We start from the raw sequence: 22626 nt of genomic DNA, 5'->3' as shown, positions 1-22626 counted from the left end.
TGTGAAACAGCTGGTCTCTGTACTTCCATGGTCCCCATCGTAGCCCCTGGATTCTGGAGAGTAGGGAATTCGAGGTCATGGGGCCTCGGTGACCATCCCGAAGAAGGCGACCCATGTAAATGTTGGCCGCAGACTCCCGTCCTCCTTGCTGGGCCACTGCTGATAGAGGGATGTCAGCTAAGGCAGTTGCTTTCCCTTCAGAGCCTTAAAGGATCGGGTTTTCTAGTTGGGATTCCCAGACCAAAAATAAACAAATAAACAAAATCCCCCAAAACAAAACAAGAGTGACCTTGAGGATAAAGAACCGAGCAATCCCACCTCTAGGTCCTGCCGAGTACACTGTCCCCACTGGGTTTTCCCCGAACAGTTCTGATCACTGGTGTGCCCTCCTTTTGGATACCCAGTTGAACTGCAGGGTGAAGAAGAAAGTCTTCTCTGATGAAGAGACATTTTTGCTTTTATTTCCTTGGATGGCTAACCCCTACACCCTGCCTTCTCTTTTTTAAAAAAAAAAAAAAAAAAAAGCAATGAGAATGTCCTGAAGACCTGCCTGGTGGTGTGCCTTTGCGGAAGGATAACCCCCTTGCTCCCTCTCACCCTCTGTGTCCCATCCTTGGAGAGACCACATAGGTGGGCTGTTTGCCCACGCTCTGGGAGTGATGGGTCATGGGCCAGAGAGGGACTGGCCGGATCCTTGTCCCAGATCTCCGTAGTGAGGGCAGCTTTGTTGGGCCAAAGAGACAAATAAAAACAAACCAAAAACGGTGCTCAATTTGAGTTTGAAGGCTGGGCCCCAAACAGCAAGTGGCTCTCCCCCTTGTAGAACGTCTCTCCCTTGTGATGGGCTTCTTGGTGCTAGCTGTTGTTCTCGGCCGTGAGATATTTGAGGGCGGCAAAGCCGTAGCGGCGGGACATGTCCTGCTGAAACTCTTCCTTCAGGGTTTTGAGACAGATGCGGTATTGCTTGTTGGACCGGAACTTGGTGATGTCGAAGCTAGGGGCGTGAGGCATGTGGATCATGTACGCGTTGGGCAGCACGATGAATTCATACTCCTGGAAGCAGACAAGAGCAGTGTGAGACCTGCAGAGCCCCCAGTGATGTATGATGAACACCCAAGCGGATGGCCGCCTGACCGAACAAAGGAATAAGTGGCGAATGACACCAGGAGGCAGGGCAGCACCACCATGTGGACGGGAGCAGTTCAGGGCTGTCTCCATGACCTTGGACACATTACCTGGCTTCTCTGAGCCTTAGTTTTCCCATCTATAAAGTGAAAGTAATAATACCCACCTTGAGAGACGACCAGTAATGTATGGAGAGTGCTGGGCAGAGCTTATGGCCCATAAAACGTTCCTGATTAAGTGTGAGTACACACCCACATGTTTGCTCTAGAATGACACAAGCCACAGGAGATTCTCTTGCTCGATTAAGTGATGTCTGCTTATGTGACTTCTCATAGGGTTTGATGAGACTTAACAGTCTCATCAGATTAGTACAAAAGAGGGGACAAAAAAGGAAGGAGGAAAAAGATGCTCCACTGGACGGAAGCTCATCAAGAACTAAATTCTCAAAAACAAAACAGAAAAACCCCAACAAAAAACAAACAAAGGGCTTTCCCGGTGGCGCAGTGGTTGAGAGTCCGCCTGCCGATGCAGGGGACAAGGGTTCGTGCCCCGGTCCTGGAAGATCCCACATGCCGTGGAGCGGCTGGGCCCGTGCGCCATGGCCGCTGAGCCTGCACGTCCGGAGCCTGTGCTCCGCGACGGGAGAGGCCACAGCAGTGAGAGGCCCGTGTACCAAAAAAAAAAAAAAAAAAAAACAACAAAAAACCCCACCAAACTTCTCACCCACACAGCCTTACTATGAATCATCGTATGGTATCCTCCACTATTGCAGAATATAGATAGGAACTCAGATAAAAAATAAAATGCCTCTAAATAGCTAAAAGAGGTGACATAATTCGGGATGTGTAACTCAAAGGAGAACCAGCACAGCTGCACTCAGAATTACAATCTCTGATTTTGGATAGAATGTCTGATAAGCTTTGGTCATCTAGTTTCCCAGCCCAGAGCAGATCAGCATAAACTCAAAGGGAAACCTCAAGATGGGGAAAGGTAGCTGTTACACGTGGAGGAACACTGACAGCAGCCAGAAATGACAGTTGATGGTGAGGAAGGAGTGGGAAAAACCATGAAAAGAAAATGCAAGAACTCCCGGAGCTTAGCTGTCTGGGATTTTTCACATGGGGACAAACAGCCCTACCGAGCCCAACGGCTCCTACAGGTGTGGCTGGATTACCTGTCAGGTATGTACTCATTATCTCCCTAAATCACTGGAAAGAGTAAAATTATGTTTGGCAGAGCAAGGAAAATATGCAACACATTTTCAAGAGTTCTGTCAAAATTGTCTAAAACAAAGCCCAGGTCTCAGTGCTGGAAAAACGAACTTTATTGAACCAGTTCACCTCACCACACTGCCAGATGCACGAGTATTACAACATTTCTTTCAAGCAGAAGCTGAGGCAGACTCAGCATTTCTGTTTCTGAGCAGCATTGGAGCACCTCCAAGACTGAAAAAACGGACACGAAAGGTCGTGCTCTCCCTTGTTAAATATGGAAACCATTCCATAACCTTCTATCTACATCAGTGGTTTGCAACCCTAGAGGTTTATTCAAATCACCTGGGACTGTTCTCACACACACTGGAACTGTTGGAAAGTTCTCCAGGTGACTCAGGGCAGCCAGCACCGAGCATCCATTGCTTTTTCCGAATCCAGGATGCCCCTGTTGAGAAATATTTACACTGTGCTCCAAGAGGAGGTGCCTTCAGAGAGACCAAAGGGTGGGGTCGAGGGGCCTAAGCATCCTTCTCCTAACTGAACCAGAATAGCTTTGCTTTTGTTTGTTTGACACAGGGGCTGCCGAGCTGTGGTGTGTCTGGCCGGCTGCATGTTCTTTAATAAATAAAGTTTTATTGGAACACAGCCACGTCCATTCTTCAGATACTGTCTACAACTGAACGACAATGGCAGAACTGAGTAGTTGAAAAAGAAACTTGCAGGCCCCACAAAGCCTCCCAAATTTACGATCTGGTTCTTTGGAGAAAAGCTTTGCAGACCCCTGGTTTAACCTATTAGAATTCTGCGGAGATTTCTTTTGAAGTAGGTGCTCAGTTAAGTATTAGTTGAGTGAATGAAAAGGTTTCATGATTAAATACAGCCTGAACATCATCACTCTTCTAGTTACAGGGCAGAATAAATAGCTGCTCCTCAGCTGCATGCTTTGTGTCATTTATACCGAACTGCTAGAATGCTTTGTGTCAGTTACATGACTCACAGGCTGAGTGATGAATGGTCATCATTTGCTTGTCTTCGTCACTGGGTTGAATGAGGATGAGGGGGTGAAGTGGTTTGTCACAGGACACTCACATGTGCCTGAGTCCTGGCTGGGAACCCAACTGTCTGTCACCCAAGGGAGAAGAAAGAGAAAAGGTTTGGGAATCAACAGTCCTGAGAATGAGTACTGTCATGTTCTCACTCTAGATCCCTGAACACGCTGTGTTCCTTCTCTGGTCCCCGCGTCTCATCTCCAAGGCCCTTCCAGCTTTAAGATCCAGGCCTCCCCTTTCCCCAAAGCACCGGGTCCATAACGTCCCACTCTTCTCACCTGGGCATCCAGTTCCATGATGTGGGCCACCTTGTTCCAGCCAAAGCCCACAAACCTCCGGTCGTACTCAGGGCAGTCCCGTCTCACGACAACATACGGCTCGAAATCGGCCTCCCACTCAACCCGGTAAGGCGTGGTGGCGGTCCGCCACTTGGCAAAGTTTGTGGGCGCGTGGCCTTTAGTCCAGACGTGGTACCTGGGACACATGGAGAAAAGCCACTGAGTGGAGGGAAGGAAGCTCAGCTTTCCAAATGCTGCTGGTTTGGAGGACGAAGAGCTACGTGCTGATATAGTCCTTGTTGTGGGTTGCATTTTGTCCCCCACCCCCCCCAAAAGCTATGTTCAAGCCCTGACCCCTAGTACCCGAGAACGTGACCTATTTGGAAAGAAGGTCTTTGCACACGTATCAAGTTAAGAAGAGGTCACAGTGGATTATTGCAGGGTCTAATCCAAAGGCTGGTGTCCTTATAAGAGGAAATTTTGGATACAGAGATACACAGGAAGAATGCCATGTGAAGATGAAAGCAGAAATTGAAGTGATACACCTGCAAGCCAAGGAACGCCAAGGATTGCTGGCAACCACCAGAAGCTGGAAAGAGGCACAAAAGAAATCTTCCCTAGAGCCTTTGGAGGAAGCCAGGAACCACCATCACCTTGAGTTTGGACTTCTGGCTTGCAGAATGGTGAGAATAAGTTTCTGTCACTTTAAGCCACCCAGTTTGTAGTACCTTGTTACAGCAACGAATACAGTCCACTGTCTACATCCTTTACTAATGAAGAGGCTATCACTGTGAAAGGGTACGTGACTTTCTGGAGTGCTCTCTGTCGTTTATATGGAATTGCATGTTAGTCTGTAATAGGGTCATTCCTACCAGGGACCATTGTGGAAGGCAGAAGACTCTCTTCTGGGTGACCCTGCCCTGTATAATGTTCTCCCTCTTGAGGCAGCACCTGTGACTATGGTATCACCTCTGTGATTATGCTACATTATAGGGCAAAAGGGATTTAGTACATGTAATTATGGTTACTAATCAGTTGGCTTTAGATTAATTACGAGGGCGATTATGGGGGGTGGGCCTGACTTAATCACGTGAACCTTTAAATCTGAGTCTGGAAGAAAGCAAAAAGCCATGCGTGAGATGCCTATGGGGGCCACATGGCAGTCCTACAATGACAAGGAAAGGAATCCTGCCAATGACCAGTGAGCCTGGAGGAGAACCATACACTCTAGGGACAACTGCAGCCTTGCCCACGCTTTGATTTCAGCCAAATGAAACCCGAAGGAGAGAATCCAGCCATTCCACGCTTGGACCTCTGACCCTCAGAGACTGTGAGATAATAAATTTGTATTGTTTTGAGCTTCGAAACTTGAGGTAGTTTGTTATATAGCAATAAAAATGAACACAACCGTGCAACAATAATGATCGTAAGCCAGTATTTAGTAAGGACTTACTCTATACCGGTTATATTGTACATGCTATACCTATAGTTTTAAATTCTTATTACGTGCCCAGCGTCAGGTTACAAATAGCAGTGGCGGAGTTGAGATTCAAACCTAGGCAGCCTGGCTCAAGGGCCAGGACCTTTAACCACGATGCCGGGTTACCTCTCTTATATGTCACTGTCACCACACTCTCTGGCCTATACCTAGAGCAAGTAGTCAACGGCTGTGCACTAAGTTGAACCGATTAACGAATGAATGAGTACTCTAAAAGCCTGAGAGGTACCTGAGACAGAAGCCAGTTAGTGGGGCAGGAATGTGCCTCTGTAAGCTCCAAAGAGATGGCAGGAGGCCAAGGCTCTAGTGAAACAGCAGATGGGGCCCAAGAAAAAGAACATTCTAGAAAGAAAAGCTTCAGAAAATGCCCCAAGAAACCTGCTGTCAGACCAGCAGACAGTGGTCTCCAGGACTTGCTTTCTGAGACCATCCTCAGCCTCCAAACATAGTGATGAGAGAGGTTTCCTGGGTGCACCTTGTGGGATGTTGCTTAGAGGAGATGTGGGGCACTCCGCTTTGAGCAGAGGTTCTCCAACGTGAGTGTGTATCAGAATCCCCTGGAGGACTATTTTCTAACAGATATCTGGGTTCCACCCCCAGAGTTTCTGATCCAGTAGATCTGGGGTGGGGCTTCAGACCTGGCATTTCTAACAAGCTCCCAGGGGACGCTGATGCTAGTGGCCCAGGGACCACACTCAGAACCGCTGCCCTGGAGGATGGATGTGTAGGTGTGTGGGTGATTTCTCATTCCAGGTGCAGTGCGGAGTAGGTTTCAGCTGTTAGGAGGCTTAAGAGTTCATCATTTGGAGGGAAGGTGACAAAAGCAATTTCTCAGAGGGAAGGTCTGTAATTTAGCACTTGGCATGGTGGCTTGCAAGCTGTTGGCCAGAGCAGCAATCACGGACACAGCAGGCCAAACCCCAGCTCTCAGGCCCACGGACTTGGCCTTGAAATGAGTTCTTAAATGATCTGGGGATGGAGAAGGAAGGAAGGATGTCTTGAAAATTTGCTGGATGGTCAGCCAATCAGGCTATGGCATCTAGAGTCTCTATTTTTGCATGCATCTTCAAACACTGGTAAGAAAATTCAGGACTTGATCAGTGGTCTGATGGTACTTCAGTTAAGAGCACAGGCTCTGTAGTTCCTCAGACCTGGGTTGAATCCAGGCTCTGTCACATACTGGCTGTGTGGCCTGGCAAGTTATGTAGCCTCTCAGAGCCTCGGTTTCTTTATCTGTAAAATGGGGACAACATATCTGCCTCATGGATTTGTTGTGAGGATTAAAGGAGCTGATCACAGTGCCTGGCACTCAATAAATGGTAGTTATTGTTTTTTTTCCAAAAAGAAAGGAGGATTGGTTGGTGGGGTATTAACTCTTTGAGGCTACTTTCCAGAATTCTGGAGGGAGGAAGAAGGCTGGAGTTTGAGTCCTGGCTCCCCCAGGACCCCTCCACTCCTCAGTCCCTTTATCTGTATAAAAGGTGAAAAGGGAGCATCTCTGAATTGTTGCATGAATAACCTACCTGATAAAATTATTTCACAAAATAATGTTTGAGAAAACCTTCCAGAAACTTCTAGTGACTTAATAGTGGTATGAAAGCCTAAGTTATTATGATCTTTCCAATAAAATTCAGATTGCCTAGAAACGTATGTTCTTTAGCTCAAAGGAAGTGTTGGGCATTCTTACACGGTTCAAAAGGGAGGTCTCTCTTTAAAACGGAAGCAGAAGGAGGGCGCAGCTCTCTCTTTCTTCCAACTGCTCTGTCAAGAGACCGAGCACGATTCCTACTCCCCCGCCCAGGGGCGCTACCCTGAATGCTGTAGCCTGTCCCCTGCAGACAGAAGCCATCAGCACCTGTGTTATCCTGCAGACTCTCTGGGCCCTTTGGACAGGTGGAAGGGTAGCTCTTCTGCGATGTTTCTGCAGGACTTAGGGTTCTAGGAAATCAGGGAAATGAAAGGTTTGTTCGAAACTGTCACTCGGGCAACAGGAAAGTCAGCTGCCACATCTGTTGTGTCCATCCTTGGAGTCGCCTTGATGACTTGAGTGGTTGAAGCTACTGCTGCCCATCCCAGGCCCGAGGACCTCGGAGAACAGACCACCCACAAGAAAAAGGGAGACAGCCTCCACAGCACTAACATGACGAAACACGCTTACCAAATGACTGAATGGACAAACAAACCAAGAGAGGAATCAGAGCCGGGAGACGGGAGCAGAACTTAAACTGAGTAAAGTAGGAAAAGAAATAAGCTGACTGCCCTGCCCAGCGTTCCTGTCCTTGCACGTGGACACACAGGTTGATCACACGTGTACAAAAAGCGCATGGCACGTGGGAAGAGAAACAACACTCCAAGCACACAGTGTGGGGCCAGCGGTGCTTATTTTGGGCCTTAAAATGGTCTAATGCCATGACAACTGTCTGGGCCAGCAGCTCTGGCGCCTGGGTTCCCAGGAGTGAGAAGGGCTTCAGGCTGCCCCTCCCCCAGGAGGCGGCAGTGAGGGCCACTCACCTGAACGTGAAGAGGGTCCCCATGTCCAGCATCGACAGCAACTCTGCCTTCGACTTGGGGAAGGAGAGCCGGTAGCGCAGCGTCTCGAACGCAGGGACTATCGTCACCTTCTTGGTGTTGGCAAGGTCGAGCTGGATGACAGACTTCCTGGAGAGTGGGCAGGAAGAGAGACAGGGTCCCTGTGATGCCAGGCAGAGGCCTTCCCCACGGGATGGAGTGGAGGTGGTTGGCACAGGGAGGGGTCAGCCTCTCGGGTTAAAGATGGGGGAATCCGAGGCCCGGGGAGGCCAGGTAGCTGGTCCAACGCCACTCGGGAGCCCTGCTGTCTCTGGACCAGAGAGCGGAGTCTTCCTGGAGAGTGAACAGAGAGGCTGGGGACCCTCCCTCACTTTCATAGTGTGTGCCCCTGTCAGAGACGAGTGCAAAAGCCAAGCGTCCGGGACACACAGGGTTTGGAGATCTGCCCACTTGCTGGGTCCGCTGGGTCGGCCACACGCTCCCAGTGCACCACTGGCCACGGGAGAGTTGGACATAAAGCTAATGAGGTGATCGCCACCTTGGGCATTTGTGGGTCCCGTCTCTGTGACTCTTCCATCCTTTCCCTCCTTCAGATCCTGAGCCGTCAAAATGGCCAGCCACACCCCACGCAGCCAGCAGCCGATGCGCCAGAGCTCCGCTATCCCTCATCCTCTCATTCACTCCTGGCCTTTGAGCCTGGCCTTCTGCTCCTCTGACCCATGTCCTGCCTTATGGATTTATCTGCCATGGCCCAGCTCTGTGGCCAACCTTTGAAAGAGAGAAAGGCCCAGAAAGGTCACAGTGCACGAGGCTTGCAATGAACACAGACAGGATTTGAATCCTGGCTCTGCCGCTTTAGGAGTCTTGCCATGTCGTACAAGTGATTTAGCTTCTCATGACCTCAGGTTCCTCCCTAAGATGGGGCAATAATAACTCGCCCCTGAGCTGCTGTGGAGACCGGACAAGGTAACAGAAATACTAGTACTGTTTGGTACACCTGGCACATGGCAGGCTGGAAGTGACAAACGGTCCCTATTACACTGCAGTGCTGTCCTATTCCCTGGCTTCACCTTCCAGCATCTCTTTGGCCGTGGCTTGGATACTTCATGCGGGCTTCCTGCTCAGACCACTGACCCTCAGGTCTCAGGCCAGCCTGGGCCGTCTGCCCGTTATCTCTGAAGACAAAGAAAGCAGTCTTCCTTGGGGTAATGCGAGGCGTTGAAGGCATTTTGCAAAAATACCGGAAGCGGCAGCCCTCCAGAGCAATACAACTGCTTACTGCTTGAAGTCACTTTCACTAAACAGGACTCTGAGCCTGTGCCTATGCAGGACTGGGGCTGGTCTGCAAAGAGCAGTCACCCTACGAGGAAGTAATATGTTAGCCCTGGCCAGCGTGGGACAAGAACAGAGCGGCCATCCAGGAAGACCGGCAGCAGGGTTTGGAAGCAACAAATGAGCGGGGACCCGGACCAGGTCAGGATAAGGACAGGTCTCGGACACCACTCTTGGTTAAGGGGTCTCACCAGCTCCCAGTGCAAAGGTGGTGGTTGAGATGGACTGGAAATTGACGTGGGAATCCTCCAAATATCAGTTGTAGTTCACTCTTTATAGTTATGCTTAAGTTAACTATATACCAAATAATATATGGGCCTCACGTCACTATTTCAGGGGAGATTTATAAACGATGACACCAAGATAGAATCTGGGTGAGCTATATGTAGCTGGTTGGAGGACCAGAGGTCTGAGTCACCCCGTTCTGGCCTGCATTTCTCTGTCTTCTCTAAGCAATGACTTCATACAAACACCCGAAGTTTCCTCACTGATGGCCAAGCATTCTCTTTCATATCAACCCTGCATTGGACATGGGCAGAGCTGGAGCTCATTACCTTTCCCCCAGGAGAGGTATGTACCTTATTTACAGATATGGGTGTTAGGGACGGGACATATGGGTCTAAAGAATACCCTTGGATCAAGATGGCGAAGCCCCTGGAGGGAGGAGGGAAGATGTCCCAGCACTGATGGGTGGTTGCCATTCGTTCAACAATCACCGAGCACCTACTACGTGCCAGGCACTGTGCTTGGCACTTGGAAATACAGAACAAAACATCCAAAGTGTCTTCCCACCTGGTGCTTACATTTTCATCTGAAATGTCTCAGGATACTTAAGGCCCAAGGGCAAGTGTCTCTAAATTGGGGCTCTAGATTACATTTGCAGCTAATTATTTGAAGATATGACTGCTATGGAAATGGAGTGGGAGGCTAGGAGGGCTGAACTATGAAGGGAATGGTGAAGTGTACACACATACACAATAGATACAGAGATCTATGAGCATGGAGGTCTCTATATAAACCCCAAATTACTATTACAGTCAAGGTTATTATAGAAGCCACTTCTTGGAATAGAAAATAATTCCCTCTCTCATGGTCCCCGTACATAGTCGGCAGCCCTGAGCTATGCTGACACATGTGAAGACCTGGCCAGGGCCGGGTGTTCAGGGGTAGACACTTGGGCTGAGCAAATTAGTTTCTCACTCTTGGAAATCTGAACAGATGCAGAGACTGGAGATCACAGAGCTGACTTGCACTAACATCAGGCAACACTCAGAGGTTTCTGGACTTCTACTGCAGAGTGGCCCGGAGCTGCCCAGGGTTTATTATGGTCTCAAGTATTGGTTTTCCAAATCCTACTTTGATTCCATAAGATAAACCATTCAACATTTCCCCCCCTTTGATTTCTTTTCAGTTTAATGAAGTGCCTAACACTGGTTTCTGTTGCTTGCAACAAAACCACCAATATATTGCAAGGTCCAGAGTAAGCAGACCCGGTCAGCAGCATGCCCTACAAAATTGAGTCCCAGAAAACCTTATTTCCCTCTGCACAGGGAGCATCAGACTCTCAAGTGTTTTCTGCAAATTCCCTTTAATCTCGCTAAAACACAAAATGCCATGGAGATGGATTTGTCGCTAGATAAGTCCGTTTCAGCCTCAGTTCAAGGAGGCTTTGATACCGATGTCCTGAATGGGTCTCATTATGAAGTTGTTTCAGCAACAAAGTGGTCTCAGGGCACCGACTCTGAGCACATCTGTTCCTTGAGACGGTAAATGGCAGCCTGGGCTTTCCTGGGCTGTGTCCTGCTGGCATATACTACCTTGGCTGGGCCTGCTCACCACCTGGAGTTGCATGGTCTGTGGCCATGCTCTACCTGGGGATGGAATGTTTCCAGTGCAGAATCTTCCAGGAGCAGGGGAGGGCAGGATGGCGAGGTGGGAAAGGCTGGCCTGGGAGGCAAGAAACCTGTGTTCTGGAGCCAGCTCTGACCCGCTGAGTGGTTCTGGGTCCCATCGTTCATCTGAGTATTCAAACTGAAGATTTTGGAAGGCAGTCCGGTACGGTAGTAACCAGGGAAACGTGGTTTCCAGCTGACTCCACCACTCCTCTTGGTCAAGTCACTTGAACCGTTCTGAGTCTCCGAGTTCATGCATGGGTTAAATATTTTGATGAGAAGAAGCACACGGTGCGTGCAGAAGTGCTAGTGCAGTGCTGTCACATACTAGGTGCTGACTACATGATGGCTGCTGTTCCTGATGTTTAGTTGTATGTGTCAATTAGGCTGGGCTGTGGTGTCCAGCTGGTTGGTTAAACAGTCGGTCCCGGCCAGGGCTTCACACGGGCAAGCATAGCTCAGAGCTGCCCCTATGTACAGGGACCATGAGAGGGGGAATTATCTTCTATTCCAAGAAGAGGCTTCTATAATACCCCCATTTTGCCTTAGACACAGGTCTAGATGTTGCTGTGAAGGTATCTTGTGGGTGTGACTAACATTTAGAATCAGTTGACTTTAAGGCCCTTACCCTTGATAATGTGGGTGGGCCTCCTCCAATCAGTTGAAGGCCTTAAGAGCAAAAACTGAGCTTAACTGGGAAAGAAGGAATTCTGCCCCAAAACTGTCACATAGAAATCCTGCTTGAGTTTCCAGCCTACTGACATGCTCTATGGATTTCGAACTCGCCAGTCATCGCAATTCCTTAAAATCACTATCCAGCCATATCTAACCATCCTATGGTTCTGTTTCTCTGAAGAATCCTGATTGATCCACTTGCCCTTGGCCAGGACCCCTTCAAAAAGATTCACAAACCTACTAGAACATTTTTGGACTGAAAACTTGTAAAAGACACCCTAGGTAGCTACAGAAGTAAATGAGAAACCTGCTGGTATGACAGAGCACGGCAAACACAGTGACTCAGAGGCAGCTGGCACCGGGTTCAGGTCCTGCCTGCCACCCTCCTGTGACCTTGGCGACACTGTAGTCACAGGTTCCCCATCTGTAAAATGGAGGTAACACTCCTCTCTTACCGATCGGCACTGCTGTGAGGATGAAATAATCATTTAGAGCCAGGCATGCGCCTGATGTGGAATAACTGAGTAACAAATGAGCTCGCGTCCCCTTTCCCAGCTCAGCTTCCCGCTGGGCCTGGTGCAAGAGAAAGTACGAGGGCAGAGGGTTCAGAAAAGGCCACAAACTGCCCACAACCAGGACAGATTCCTGGCTTGCCAGCCTGCCTGTCTATGGAAACAGAGTTTATTTGATTTCGGTCTCCAGCCAGCTCCCCGAGTCCTTCCTCGTGTCAAAAACAATTCAGGTGTTTCTGACACAGTAAATTCATCCCTTCCAGTCTGGCGGAGCCGACCTGGTAGCAGGCTGTGAGCTGGGTGGTGTCTGTCTTCCAAGTCCCCCATCTCCTCTCCTGTGCATCTTTTCCCCTCAGCGTCTCGTGCTAATTTACTCAAGTATGCAAATAGTTCATGGCCTTTTTTGCTCCCATTTGGTAAAACTGGTGACCGGGTTTGCGGGGGTGGGGGGTGGGGGATGTGAGTAGCAAGGCTTCCTGCGCCAGTTGAGGGGACGGAGGTGGCCAGAGACTGCAGGCTTTCATGGGGCTCAGCGCTAAGTTGAAGAAACAGCACAAAAGAGTACACTGTTAGGTAGATGGGCTTCCTGGTGCTTAAAATGACCAAACCTGAAGACTGACCCTGGCAGTTGACCGCGTGTGCACAAACATGCATGCACGCGTGCGTGCGCGCACTCACACACACACACCCTCCCTCTCTTCCTCTCTCTCTAACTCCATCCTGTGCCCTAGAGGCAGGTCTCTGTCACCAGGAAAACAGCCCAGGTTCCTGGCATGAAGAGATTACGGGAAAGTCTCAGAGAAATAAGAAACAGGGATGCGCTGTGTGGTTCTAATGACGTCACCTCATCAGTGGTGAAGATGAGGGCTCTGAGGCTGGGAGGCTTAGGTTTGCAACCCGGCTGATTACTTAACCTCTTTGTTCCCCAGCTTCTGTCTGTAAAGATGGGGATGGTGATCACAGCATTAATCTCAGAGGGTGTTTGACCTCTTTGTTCCCCAGCTTCTGTCTGTAAAGATGGGGATGGTGATCACAGCATTAATCTCAGAGGGTGTTTGTGAGGACTGAATGAGCTCCTATACGTAAAATGCTTAATCCGTGCCTGGTAGGTGACAAGCACTGATGTGCGCTGGCCATCGGCATGAGTGTCCGTCCCTCTTATGCCAGCCTGACCGCGCTCATAAAACCTGGCGCCCACCCTGGATTCTCCCACTTCGCTCTTTCATTGGTTCCTCGCTTGTTCCACTCTGTGCCAGGCACTGCTGAAGCACTTGGGATACACTGGTAAATAGAACAGGCAGAAATCCCTGCCCTCGGGGAGCTGACATTTTACAGGTGGGGGACAGACGAGAAGAACAAAGAGTGAATCACATAGTGTGTTGGAAAGTGAGACCTGCTGAGAGAGAACGGCGCTGGGTGAGGGGTGTTAGGAACGCCGGAGGTGGAGAATGGGTTGTACTTTTAAATAGGCAGGCGTCATGGAGAAGGGGATATCTAAAACAGATACCTGGAGTAAGCGAGGGAGCATGCCATGTGGTGACCTGGGTTAAGAGTTTTCTGGGTTAGGGAAACAGCCAGTGCAAAGGTCCTAATGACAAGAGCACAGTAAGGAACAGAGAGAGGAAGGGGACCAGAAAGGCCATGGGGGAGGGGGAGGGTGCTGCAGATCATACAGGGCCTTACAGATCACTGAAGGGTGTGGTGGGCAAATGCCTCCCCCGCCTCTCCCCCAGTGAAAACCACCTCCTAATCCCAGGAACCTGCAGCTATGTTACCTTACACAGCAAAAGGGACTCCGCAGATGTGACTAAGGATGCTGAGATAGGAAGGTTATCCTGGATGATTCAGGTGGATTCAGTGTAACAGAGAGGATCTTTCTAAGAGGGAATTAGGAAGCAGAGGCTGGAGTGATGTGGCCACAAGCCAAAGAATGTGGGTGGCCTCCCAGCAGCAAGAAAAGATTCTCCCCTAGAGCCTCCAGAGAGCAGCCCTGTTGACACCTTGATTTTAGCCTCCACAGACCCTTTTCAGCATCCTTACAGCAGCAACAGGAAACTAATACAAAGGTCTTGAGATCTTAGTGAGATGGGGAGCCACGAGGGAACTCTAAGCTGAGTGAGAGGATCTGCTTTCTGTATTGAAAGAATCACTCTGCTGCTGTGTTGAGAGCCGACTGTAGTGTCGCCTGGGTAGAAGCTGGGAGGTCAATTACGAGGCCCTTGATGCAATACAGGTGCTACCTTATGGGATGGCCAGATATTCTGATGTTTCAAGAGGAGCCTACTAAAACGATTTTCAATACATGTCGGGAATGGGTCTCTCTCAGGGGCTGCCAGTTTGAAGAGAGGCTGAAGAGTGGGAAAAAGAGCACGGTCTTCCACATCGGACGATGCCGATTCTATCTCAATACCGCTTCACTAATCGTGTAATCAGGGGCAATTTTCTTAACTCTGGGCTTTTGTTTCCTTATCCTGATGATAATAAATACTTCACAGGCTTGGTTATGAAGATAACTAAGATAATATATTCATTAATTAGTGAATATTTATGAAGCCAGACCAGAAATATTGAGTGCAGAGCTGGGTGAACAGATACAACCTCTGTCCTGACAGAGTCCAAAGTGGAGGGAGGGAGAGGGGCAGAAGTGTAGGCTCTCTGGTGTGGAACTTCCCATCACTGAGCTGTATGTCCTTTTCACTTTTTCATAGAGACAAAAAGTATACTAAAGGTTATTAGGCACTGAGCAGAGAGGGAATGGGGAGTTATTGTTTAACGGTTACAGAGTTTCAGTTTTGAAGGCACAAAGAATTCTGGTGATAGATGATGGTGATGGCTGCAAAACAATGAGAATATTCTTTTAATGCCACTAAACTATACACTTAAAAATGTATAGATGGGTTAAGATGATACATTTTAAAAAAATTTTAGTTTTATTGGAGTACAGTTTTATAATGTGTTATTTTCAGGGGTACAGCAAAGTGATTCAGTTATACATATATTCATTCATTTTTAGATTCTTTTCTCATATAGGTTATCATAGAGGATTGAGTAGAGTTCCCTGAGCTATACAGTAGGTCCTTGTTGGTTATCTATCTTATATGTGGTAGAGTGCAGGTGTTTATCCCAAGCTCCTGATTTATCGCTCCACCTCCACCTTTCCCCTTTGGTAACCATAGGTTTGTTTTCAATATCTGTAAATCTGTTTTTGTAAATAAGTTCATTTGTTATCTTTTTTTAAAAAAAGATTCCACACATGAGTGATATAATGTGGTATTTGTCGTTCTCTGACTTCACTTAGTATGATAATCCCTAGGTCCATCCATGCTGCTGCAAATGGCATTGTTTCATTCTTTTTTTTATGGCTGAGTAGTATTGATTTTATATATATATATATATATATACACACCACATCTTCTTTACCCATTCATTTGTGATGGACTTTTAGGTTGCTTCCATGTCTTGGCTATCGTAAACAGTGCAGCAATGAACAGTGGGGTGCATGTATCTTTTTGAATTATGGTTTTCTCTGGATATATAACTCAGAGTGGGATCATATGGTAGTTCTATTTTTAGATTTTTAAGGAAACTCCATACTGTTCTCCATAGTGGTTGTATCAATTTACATTCCTGCCAATAGTGTAAGAGGGTTCGCTTTTCTCCACACCCTCTCCAGCATTTATTATTTGTCAACTTTTTGATGATGGTCATTTTGACTGGTGTGAGGTGATACCTCATGGTAGTTTTGATTTGCATTTCTCTAATAATTAGTGATGTTGAGTATCTTTCATGTGTCTATTGGCCATCTGTAGGTCTTCTTTGGAGAAATATCTGTTTAGTTCTTCTGCCCATTTTTTAATTGGCTTGTTTGTTTCTCTAAATTTATTTTTTATTGAAGCATAGTTGAGTTACGACGTTGGGTACAGCAAAGTGGTTCAATTATACATATTATGTCTTCTTTTCTTACATCTTTATTGGAGTATAATTGCTTTACAATGATGTGTTAGTTTCTGCTTTATAACAAAGTGAATCAGTTATACATATACATATGTTCCCATATCTCTTCCCTCTTGCCTCCCTCCCACCCTCCCTATCCCACCCATCCAGGCGGTCACAAAGCACCGAGCTGATCTCCCTGTGCTATTCAGCTGCTTCCCACTAGCTATCTACCTTATGTTTGGTAGTGTATATATGTCCATGCCTCTCTCTCGCTTTGTCACAGCTTACCCTTCCCCCTCGCCATATTCTCAAGTCCATTCTCTAGTAGGTCTGTGTCTTTATTCCTGTCTTAACCCTAGGTTCTTCATGACATTTTTCTTAAATTCCATATATATGTGTTAGCATATGGTATTTGTCTTTCTCTTTCTGACTTACTTCACTCTGTATGACAGTCTCTAGGTCTATCCGCCTCATTACAAATAGCTCAATTTCGTTTCTTTTTATGGCTGAGTAATATTCCATTGTATATATGTGCCACATCTTCTTTATCCATTCATCCGATGATGGACACTTAGGTTGTTTCCATCTCTGGGCTATTGTAAATAGAGCTACAACAAACATTTTGGTACATGACTCTTTTTGAATTACGGTTTTCTCAGGGTATATGCCCAGTAGTGGGATTGCTGGGTCATATGGTAGTTCTATTTGTAGTTTTTTAAGGAACCACCATACTGTTCTCCACAGTGGCTGTATCAATTTACATTCCCACCAACAGTGCAAGAGGGTTCCCTTTTCTCCACACCCTCTCCAGCGTTTATTGTTTCTAGATTTTTTGATGATGGCCATTCTGACTGGTGTGAGATGATATCTCATTGTAGTTTTGATTTGCATTTCTCTAATGATTAATGAAATTGAGCATTCTTTCATGTGTTTGTTGGCAGTCTGTATATCTTCTTTGGAGAAATGTCTATTTAGGTCTTCTGACCATTTTTGGATTGGGTTGTTTGCTTTTTTTGTTATTGAGCTGCATAAGCTGCTTATATATTTTGGAGATTAATCCTTTGTCAGTTTCTTCATTTGCAAATATTTTCTCCCATTCTGAGCGTTGTCTTTTGGTCTTGTTTATGGTTTCCTTTGCTGTGCAAAAGCTTTGAAGGTTCATTAGGTCCCATTTGTTTATTTTTATTTCCATTTCACTAGGAGGTGGGTCAAAGAGGATCTTGCTGTGATTTATGTCAGAGTGTTCTGCCTGTTCTCCTCTAAGAGTTTGATAGTTTCTGGGCTTACATTTAGGTCTTTAATCCATTTTGAGCTTATTTTTGTGTATGGTGTTAGGGAGTGATCTAATCTCATACTTTTATATGTACCTGTCCAGTTTTCCCAGCACCACTTATTGAAGAGGCTGTCCTTTCTCCACTGTACATTCCTGCCTCCTTTATCAAAGATAAGGTGACCATATGTGCGTGGGTTTATCTCTGGGCTTTCTATCCTGTTCTATTGATCTATCTTTCTGTTTTTGTGCCAGTACCATACTGTCTTGATTATTGTAGCTTTGCAGTATAGTCGGAAGTCAGGGAACCTGATTCCTCCAGCTCCGTTTTTCATTCTCAAGATTGCTTTGGCTATTCGGGGTCTTTTGTGTTTCCATTCAAATTGTGAAATTTTTTGTTCTACCTCTGTGAAAAATGCCAGTGGTAGTTTGATAGTGATTGCATTGAATCTATAGATTGCTTTGGGTAGTAGAGTCATTTTCACAATGTTGATTCTTCCAATCCAAGAACATGGAATATCTCTCCATCTATTTGTATCATCTTTGATTTCTTTCATCAGTGTCTTATAATTTTCTGCATACAGGTCTTTTGTCTCCTTAGGTAGGTTTATTCCTAGATATTTTATTATTTTTGTTGCAATGGTAAATGGGAGTGTTTTCTTGATTTCACTTTCAGATTTTTCATCATTAGTGTATAAGACTGCCAGATATTTCTGTGCATTAATTTTGTATCCTGCTACTTCACCAAATTCATTGATTAGCTCTAGTAGTTTTCTGGTAGCATCTTTAGGATTCTCTATGTAGAGTATCATGTCTTCTGCAAACAGTGATAGCTTTACTTCTTCTTTTCCGACTTGGATTCCTTTTATTTCTTTTTCTTCTCTGATTGCTGTGGCTAAAATTTCCAAAACTATGTTGAATACGAGTGGTGAGCGTGGGCAACCTTGTCTTGTTCCTGATCTTAGTGGAAATGCTTTCAGTTTTTCACCATTGAGGACGATGTTGGCTGTGGGTTTGTCATATATGTCCTTTATTATGTTGAGGAAAGTTCCCTCTATGCCGACTTTCTTCAGGGTTTTTGTCATAAATGGGTGTTGAATTTGGTCGAAAGCTGTCTCTACATCTATTGAGATGATCATATGGTTTTTCTCCTTCAATTTGTTAATATGGTTTATCACATTGATTGATTTGCATATATTTAAGATCCTTGCATTGCTGGGATAAACCCCACTTGATCATGGTGTATTATTCTTTTAATGTGCTGTTGGATTCTGTTTGCTCTTATTTTGTTGAGGATTTTTGCATCTGTGTTCATCAGTGATATTGGACTATAGTTTTCTTTCTTTGTGACATCCTTGTCTGGTTTTGGTATCAAGGTGATGGTGGCCTCGTAGAATGAGTTTGGCAGTGTTCCTCCCTCTGCTGTATTTTAGCTCTTCTCTAAATGTTTGATAGAATTCGCCTGTGAAGCCATCTGGTCCTGGGCTTTTGTTTGTTGGAAGATTTTTAATCACAGTTTCAACTTCAGTGCTTGTGATTGGTCTGTTCATGTTTTCTATTTCTTCCTGATTCAGTCTTGGCAGGTTGTGCATTTCTAAGAAGTTGTCCATTTCTTCCAGGTTGTCCATTTTATTGGCATAGAGTTGCTTGTAGTAATCTCTCATGATCTTTTGTATTTCTGCAGTGTCAGTTGTTACTTCTCCTTTTTCATTTCTAATTCTATTGTTTTGAGTCATCTCTCTTTTTTTCTTGATGAGTCTGGCTAGCGGTTTATCTATTTTGTTTATCTTCTCAAAGAACCAGCTTTTAGTTTTATTGATCTTTGTTGTCATTTCCTTCATTTCTTTTTCATTTATTTCTGATCTGATCTTTATGATTTCTTTCCTTCTGCTAACTTTGGGGGTTTTTTTGGTTCCTCTTTCTCTAATTGCTTTAGGTGCAAGGTTAGGTTGTTTATTCAAGATGTTTCCTGTTTCTTAAGGTAGGATTGTATTGCTATAAACGTCCCTCTTAGAACTGCTTTTGCTGCATCCCATAGGTTTTGGGTCATCGTGTCTCCACTGTCATTTGTTTCTAGGTATTTTTTAATTTCCTCTTTGATTTCTTCAGTGATCACTTCGTTATTAAGTAGTGCATTGTTTAGCCTCCATGTGTTTGTACTTTTTACAGATCTTTTCCCGTAATTGATATCTAGTCTCATAGTGTTGTGGTCGGAAAAGATACTTGAGACAATTTCAATTTTCTTAAATTTACCAAGGCTTGACTTGTGACCCAAGATATGATCTATCCTGGAGAATGTTCCATAAGCACTTGAGAAAAATGTGTATTCTGTTGTTTTTGGATGGAATGTCCTATAAATATCAATTAAGTCCATCTTGTTTAATGTATCACTTAAAGCTTGTGTTTCCCTATTTATTTTCGTTTTGGATGATCTGTCCATGGGTGAAAGTGGGGTGTTAAAGTCCCCTACTATGAATGTGTTACTGTCAATTTCCCCTTTTATGGCTGTTAGCCTTTGCCTTAAGTATTGAGGTGCTCCTATGTTGGGTGCATAAATATTTACAATTGTTATATCTTCTTGGATCGATCCCTTGATCATTATGTAGTGTCCTTCTCGGGCTCTTCTGATAGTCTTTATTTTAAAGTCTATTTTGTCTGATATGAGAATTGCGACTCCAGCTTTCTTCTGGTTTTCATTTGCATGAAATATCTTTTTCCATCCCCTTACTTTCAGTCTGTATGTGTCTCTAGGTCTGAAGTGGGTCTCTTGTAGACAGCAAATATATGGGTCTTGTTTTTGTGTCCATTTAGCCAATCTGTGTCTTTTGGTGGGAGCATTTAGTCCATTTACATTTAAGGTAATTATCGATATGTATGTTTGTATTCCCATTTTCTTAATTGTTTTGGGTTCGTTATTGTAGGTCTTTTCTTTCTCTTGTGTTTCTTGCCCAGAGAAGTTCCTTTAGCATTTGTTGTAAAGCTGGTTTGGTGGTGCTGAACTCTCTCAGCTTTTGCTTGTCTGTAAAGGTTTTAATTTCTCCATCAAATCTGAATGAGATCCTTGCTGGGTAGAGTAATCTTGGTTGTAGGTTTTTCTCCTTCATCACTTTAAATATGTCCTGCCAGTCCCTTCTGGCTTGCAGAGTTTCTACTGAAAGATCAGCTGTTAACCTTCTGGGGATTCCCTTGTGTGTTATTTGTTGTTTTTCCCGTGCTGCTTTTAATATGTTTTCTTTGTATTTAATATTTGACAGTTTGATTAATATGTGTCTTGGCGTATTTCTCCTTAGATTTATCCTGTATGGGACTCTCTGTGCTTCATGGACTTGATTAACTATTTCCTTTCCCATATTAGAGAAATTTTCAACTATAATCTCTTCAAATACTTTCTTTTTCTCTTCTTCTTCTGGAACCCCTATAATTTGAATGTTGGTGCGTTTAATGTTGTCCCAGAGGTCTCTGAGACTGTCCTCAGTTCTTTTCATTCTTTTTTCTTTATTCTGCTCTGCAGTAGTTATTTCCACTATTTTATCTTCCAGGTCACTTATCCGTTCTTCTGCCTCAGTTATTCTGCTATTGATCCCATCTAGAGTATTTTAAATTTCATTTATTGTGTTGTTCATTGTTGTTTGCTCTTTAGTTCTTCTAGGTCCTTGTATTTTTTCCATTCTATTTCCATGATTTTGGATCATCTTTACTATCATTATTCTGAATCCTTTTTCAGGTAGACTGCCTATGTCCTCTTCATTTGTTAGGCCTGTTGGGTTTTTATCTTGCTCCTTCATCTGCTGTGTGTTTTTCTGTCTTCTCATTTTGCTTATCTTACTGTGTTTGGGGTCTCCTTTTGCAGGCTGCAGGCTCGTAGTTCCTGTTGTGTTTGGTGTCTGTCCCCAGTGGCTAAGGTTGTTTCAGTGGGTTGTGTAGGCTTCCTGGTGGAGGGGACTAGTGCCTGTGTTCTGGTGGATGAGGCTGGATCTTGTCTTTCTGGTGGGCAGGTCCACGTCTGGTGGTGTGTTTTGGGGTGTCTGTGGCCTTATTCTGATTTTAGGCAGCCTCTCTGCTAATGGGTGGGGTTGTGTTCCTGTCTTGCTAGTTGTTTGGCATAGGTTGTCCAGCACTGTGGCTTGCTGGTCGTTGAGTGAAGCTGGGTGCTGGTGTTGAGATGGAGATCTCTGGGAGATTTTCGCCGTTTGATATTATGTGGCGCTGGGAGGTCTCTTGTGGACCAGTGTCCTGAAGTTGGCTCTCCTACCTCAGAGGCACAGCACTGACTCCTGGCTGCAGCACTAAGAGTCTTTCATCCACACGGCTCAGAATAAAAGGGAGATAAAGTAGAAAGAAAGAATTAGTAGCAGTAGAAAGAAAGAAAGAAAGAAAGAAAGAAAGGAGGAAGGGAGGGAGGAAGGAAGGAGGGAAGGAAAAAAAGAAAGAAGATAAAGTAAAATAAAATAAAGCAAGATAAAATATAATAAAGTTATTAAAATAAAAAAATAAGAAAAAAATTAAAAAAAACAGAAACAAAGATAGAACCCTAGGACAAATGGTGGAAGCAAAGCTATACAGCATAAATCTTGCTCTCAAAGTCCACCTCCTCAATTTGGGATGATTCGTTGTCTATTCATGTATTCCACAGACGTCAAGTTGATCATGGAGCTTTAATCTGCTGCTTCTGAGGCTGCTGGGAGAGATTTCCCTTTCTCTTCTTTGTTCTCACAGCTCCCAGGGCCTCTGCTTTGGATTTGGCCCCGCCTCTGTGTGTAGGCCGCCGGAGGGCGTCTGTTCTTCACTCAGACAGGACGGGGTTAAAGGAGCTACTGATTCGGGGGCTCTGGCTCACTCAGGCCGTGGGGAGGGAGGGGCATGGAGTGTGGGGCGAGCCTGTGGCGGCAGAGGCCGGCGTGACGTTGCACCATGTGTTCTCCCAGGAAAGTTGTCCCTGGATTCTGGGACCCTGGCAGTGGCAGGCTGCACAGGCTCCCCGGAAGAGGGGTGTGGATAGTGACCTGTGCTCGCATACAGGCTTCTTGGTGGCGGCAGCAGCAGCCTTAGCGTCTCATGCCCATCCCTGGGGTCCACGCTTTTAGCTGTGGCTCGTGCCCGTCTCTGGAGCTTCTTTAAGCAGCGCTCTTAATCCCCTCTCCTCGCGCACCAGGAAACAAAGAGGGAAGAAAAAGTCTCTTGCCTCTTCGGCAGGTCCAGACTTTTCTCCGGACTCCCTCCTGGCCAGCCGTGGCGCACTAACCCCCTGCAGGCTGTGTTCACGCCGCCAACCCCAGTCCTCTCCCTGCATCCGACCGAAGCCCAAGCCTCAGCTCC

The 22626-nt window shown here is 45.8% G+C and overlaps 1 protein-coding gene across 3 annotated transcripts in view; it reads right to left on the bottom strand.

The window, feature by feature from the left end:
• Nucleotides 1-394: 394 nt before the first annotated feature.
• The window catches only part of LARGE1 (LARGE xylosyl- and glucuronyltransferase 1), a 438487-nt gene continuing 416255 nt past the window's right edge, over nucleotides 395-22626 (bottom strand). For 2 of the 3 annotated variants that reach the window (XM_065886982.1, XM_065886980.1), the window contains 3 exons: nucleotides 7676-7822; nucleotides 3667-3862; nucleotides 395-1053 (listed from right to left, as the gene is read on the bottom strand). In XM_065886982.1, the coding sequence (XP_065743054.1) occupies nucleotides 856-1053; nucleotides 3667-3862; nucleotides 7676-7822 (541 nt within the window). In that variant the 3' untranslated portion in view covers nucleotides 395-855. The remainder of the gene's footprint in view (nucleotides 1054-3666; nucleotides 3863-7675; nucleotides 7823-22626) is intronic. The other variant, XM_065886981.1, reaches the window with a different exon arrangement.

The sequence above is a fragment of the Phocoena phocoena genome, chromosome 11 (genome assembly GCF_963924675.1).
Source record: "Phocoena phocoena chromosome 11, mPhoPho1.1, whole genome shotgun sequence".
In the NCBI taxonomy this organism is placed as follows: Eukaryota; Metazoa; Chordata; class Mammalia; order Artiodactyla; family Phocoenidae; genus Phocoena; species Phocoena phocoena.
Note: the sequence above shows the minus strand (reverse complement) of the source record. Positions and strands in the feature narration are given on the sequence as shown.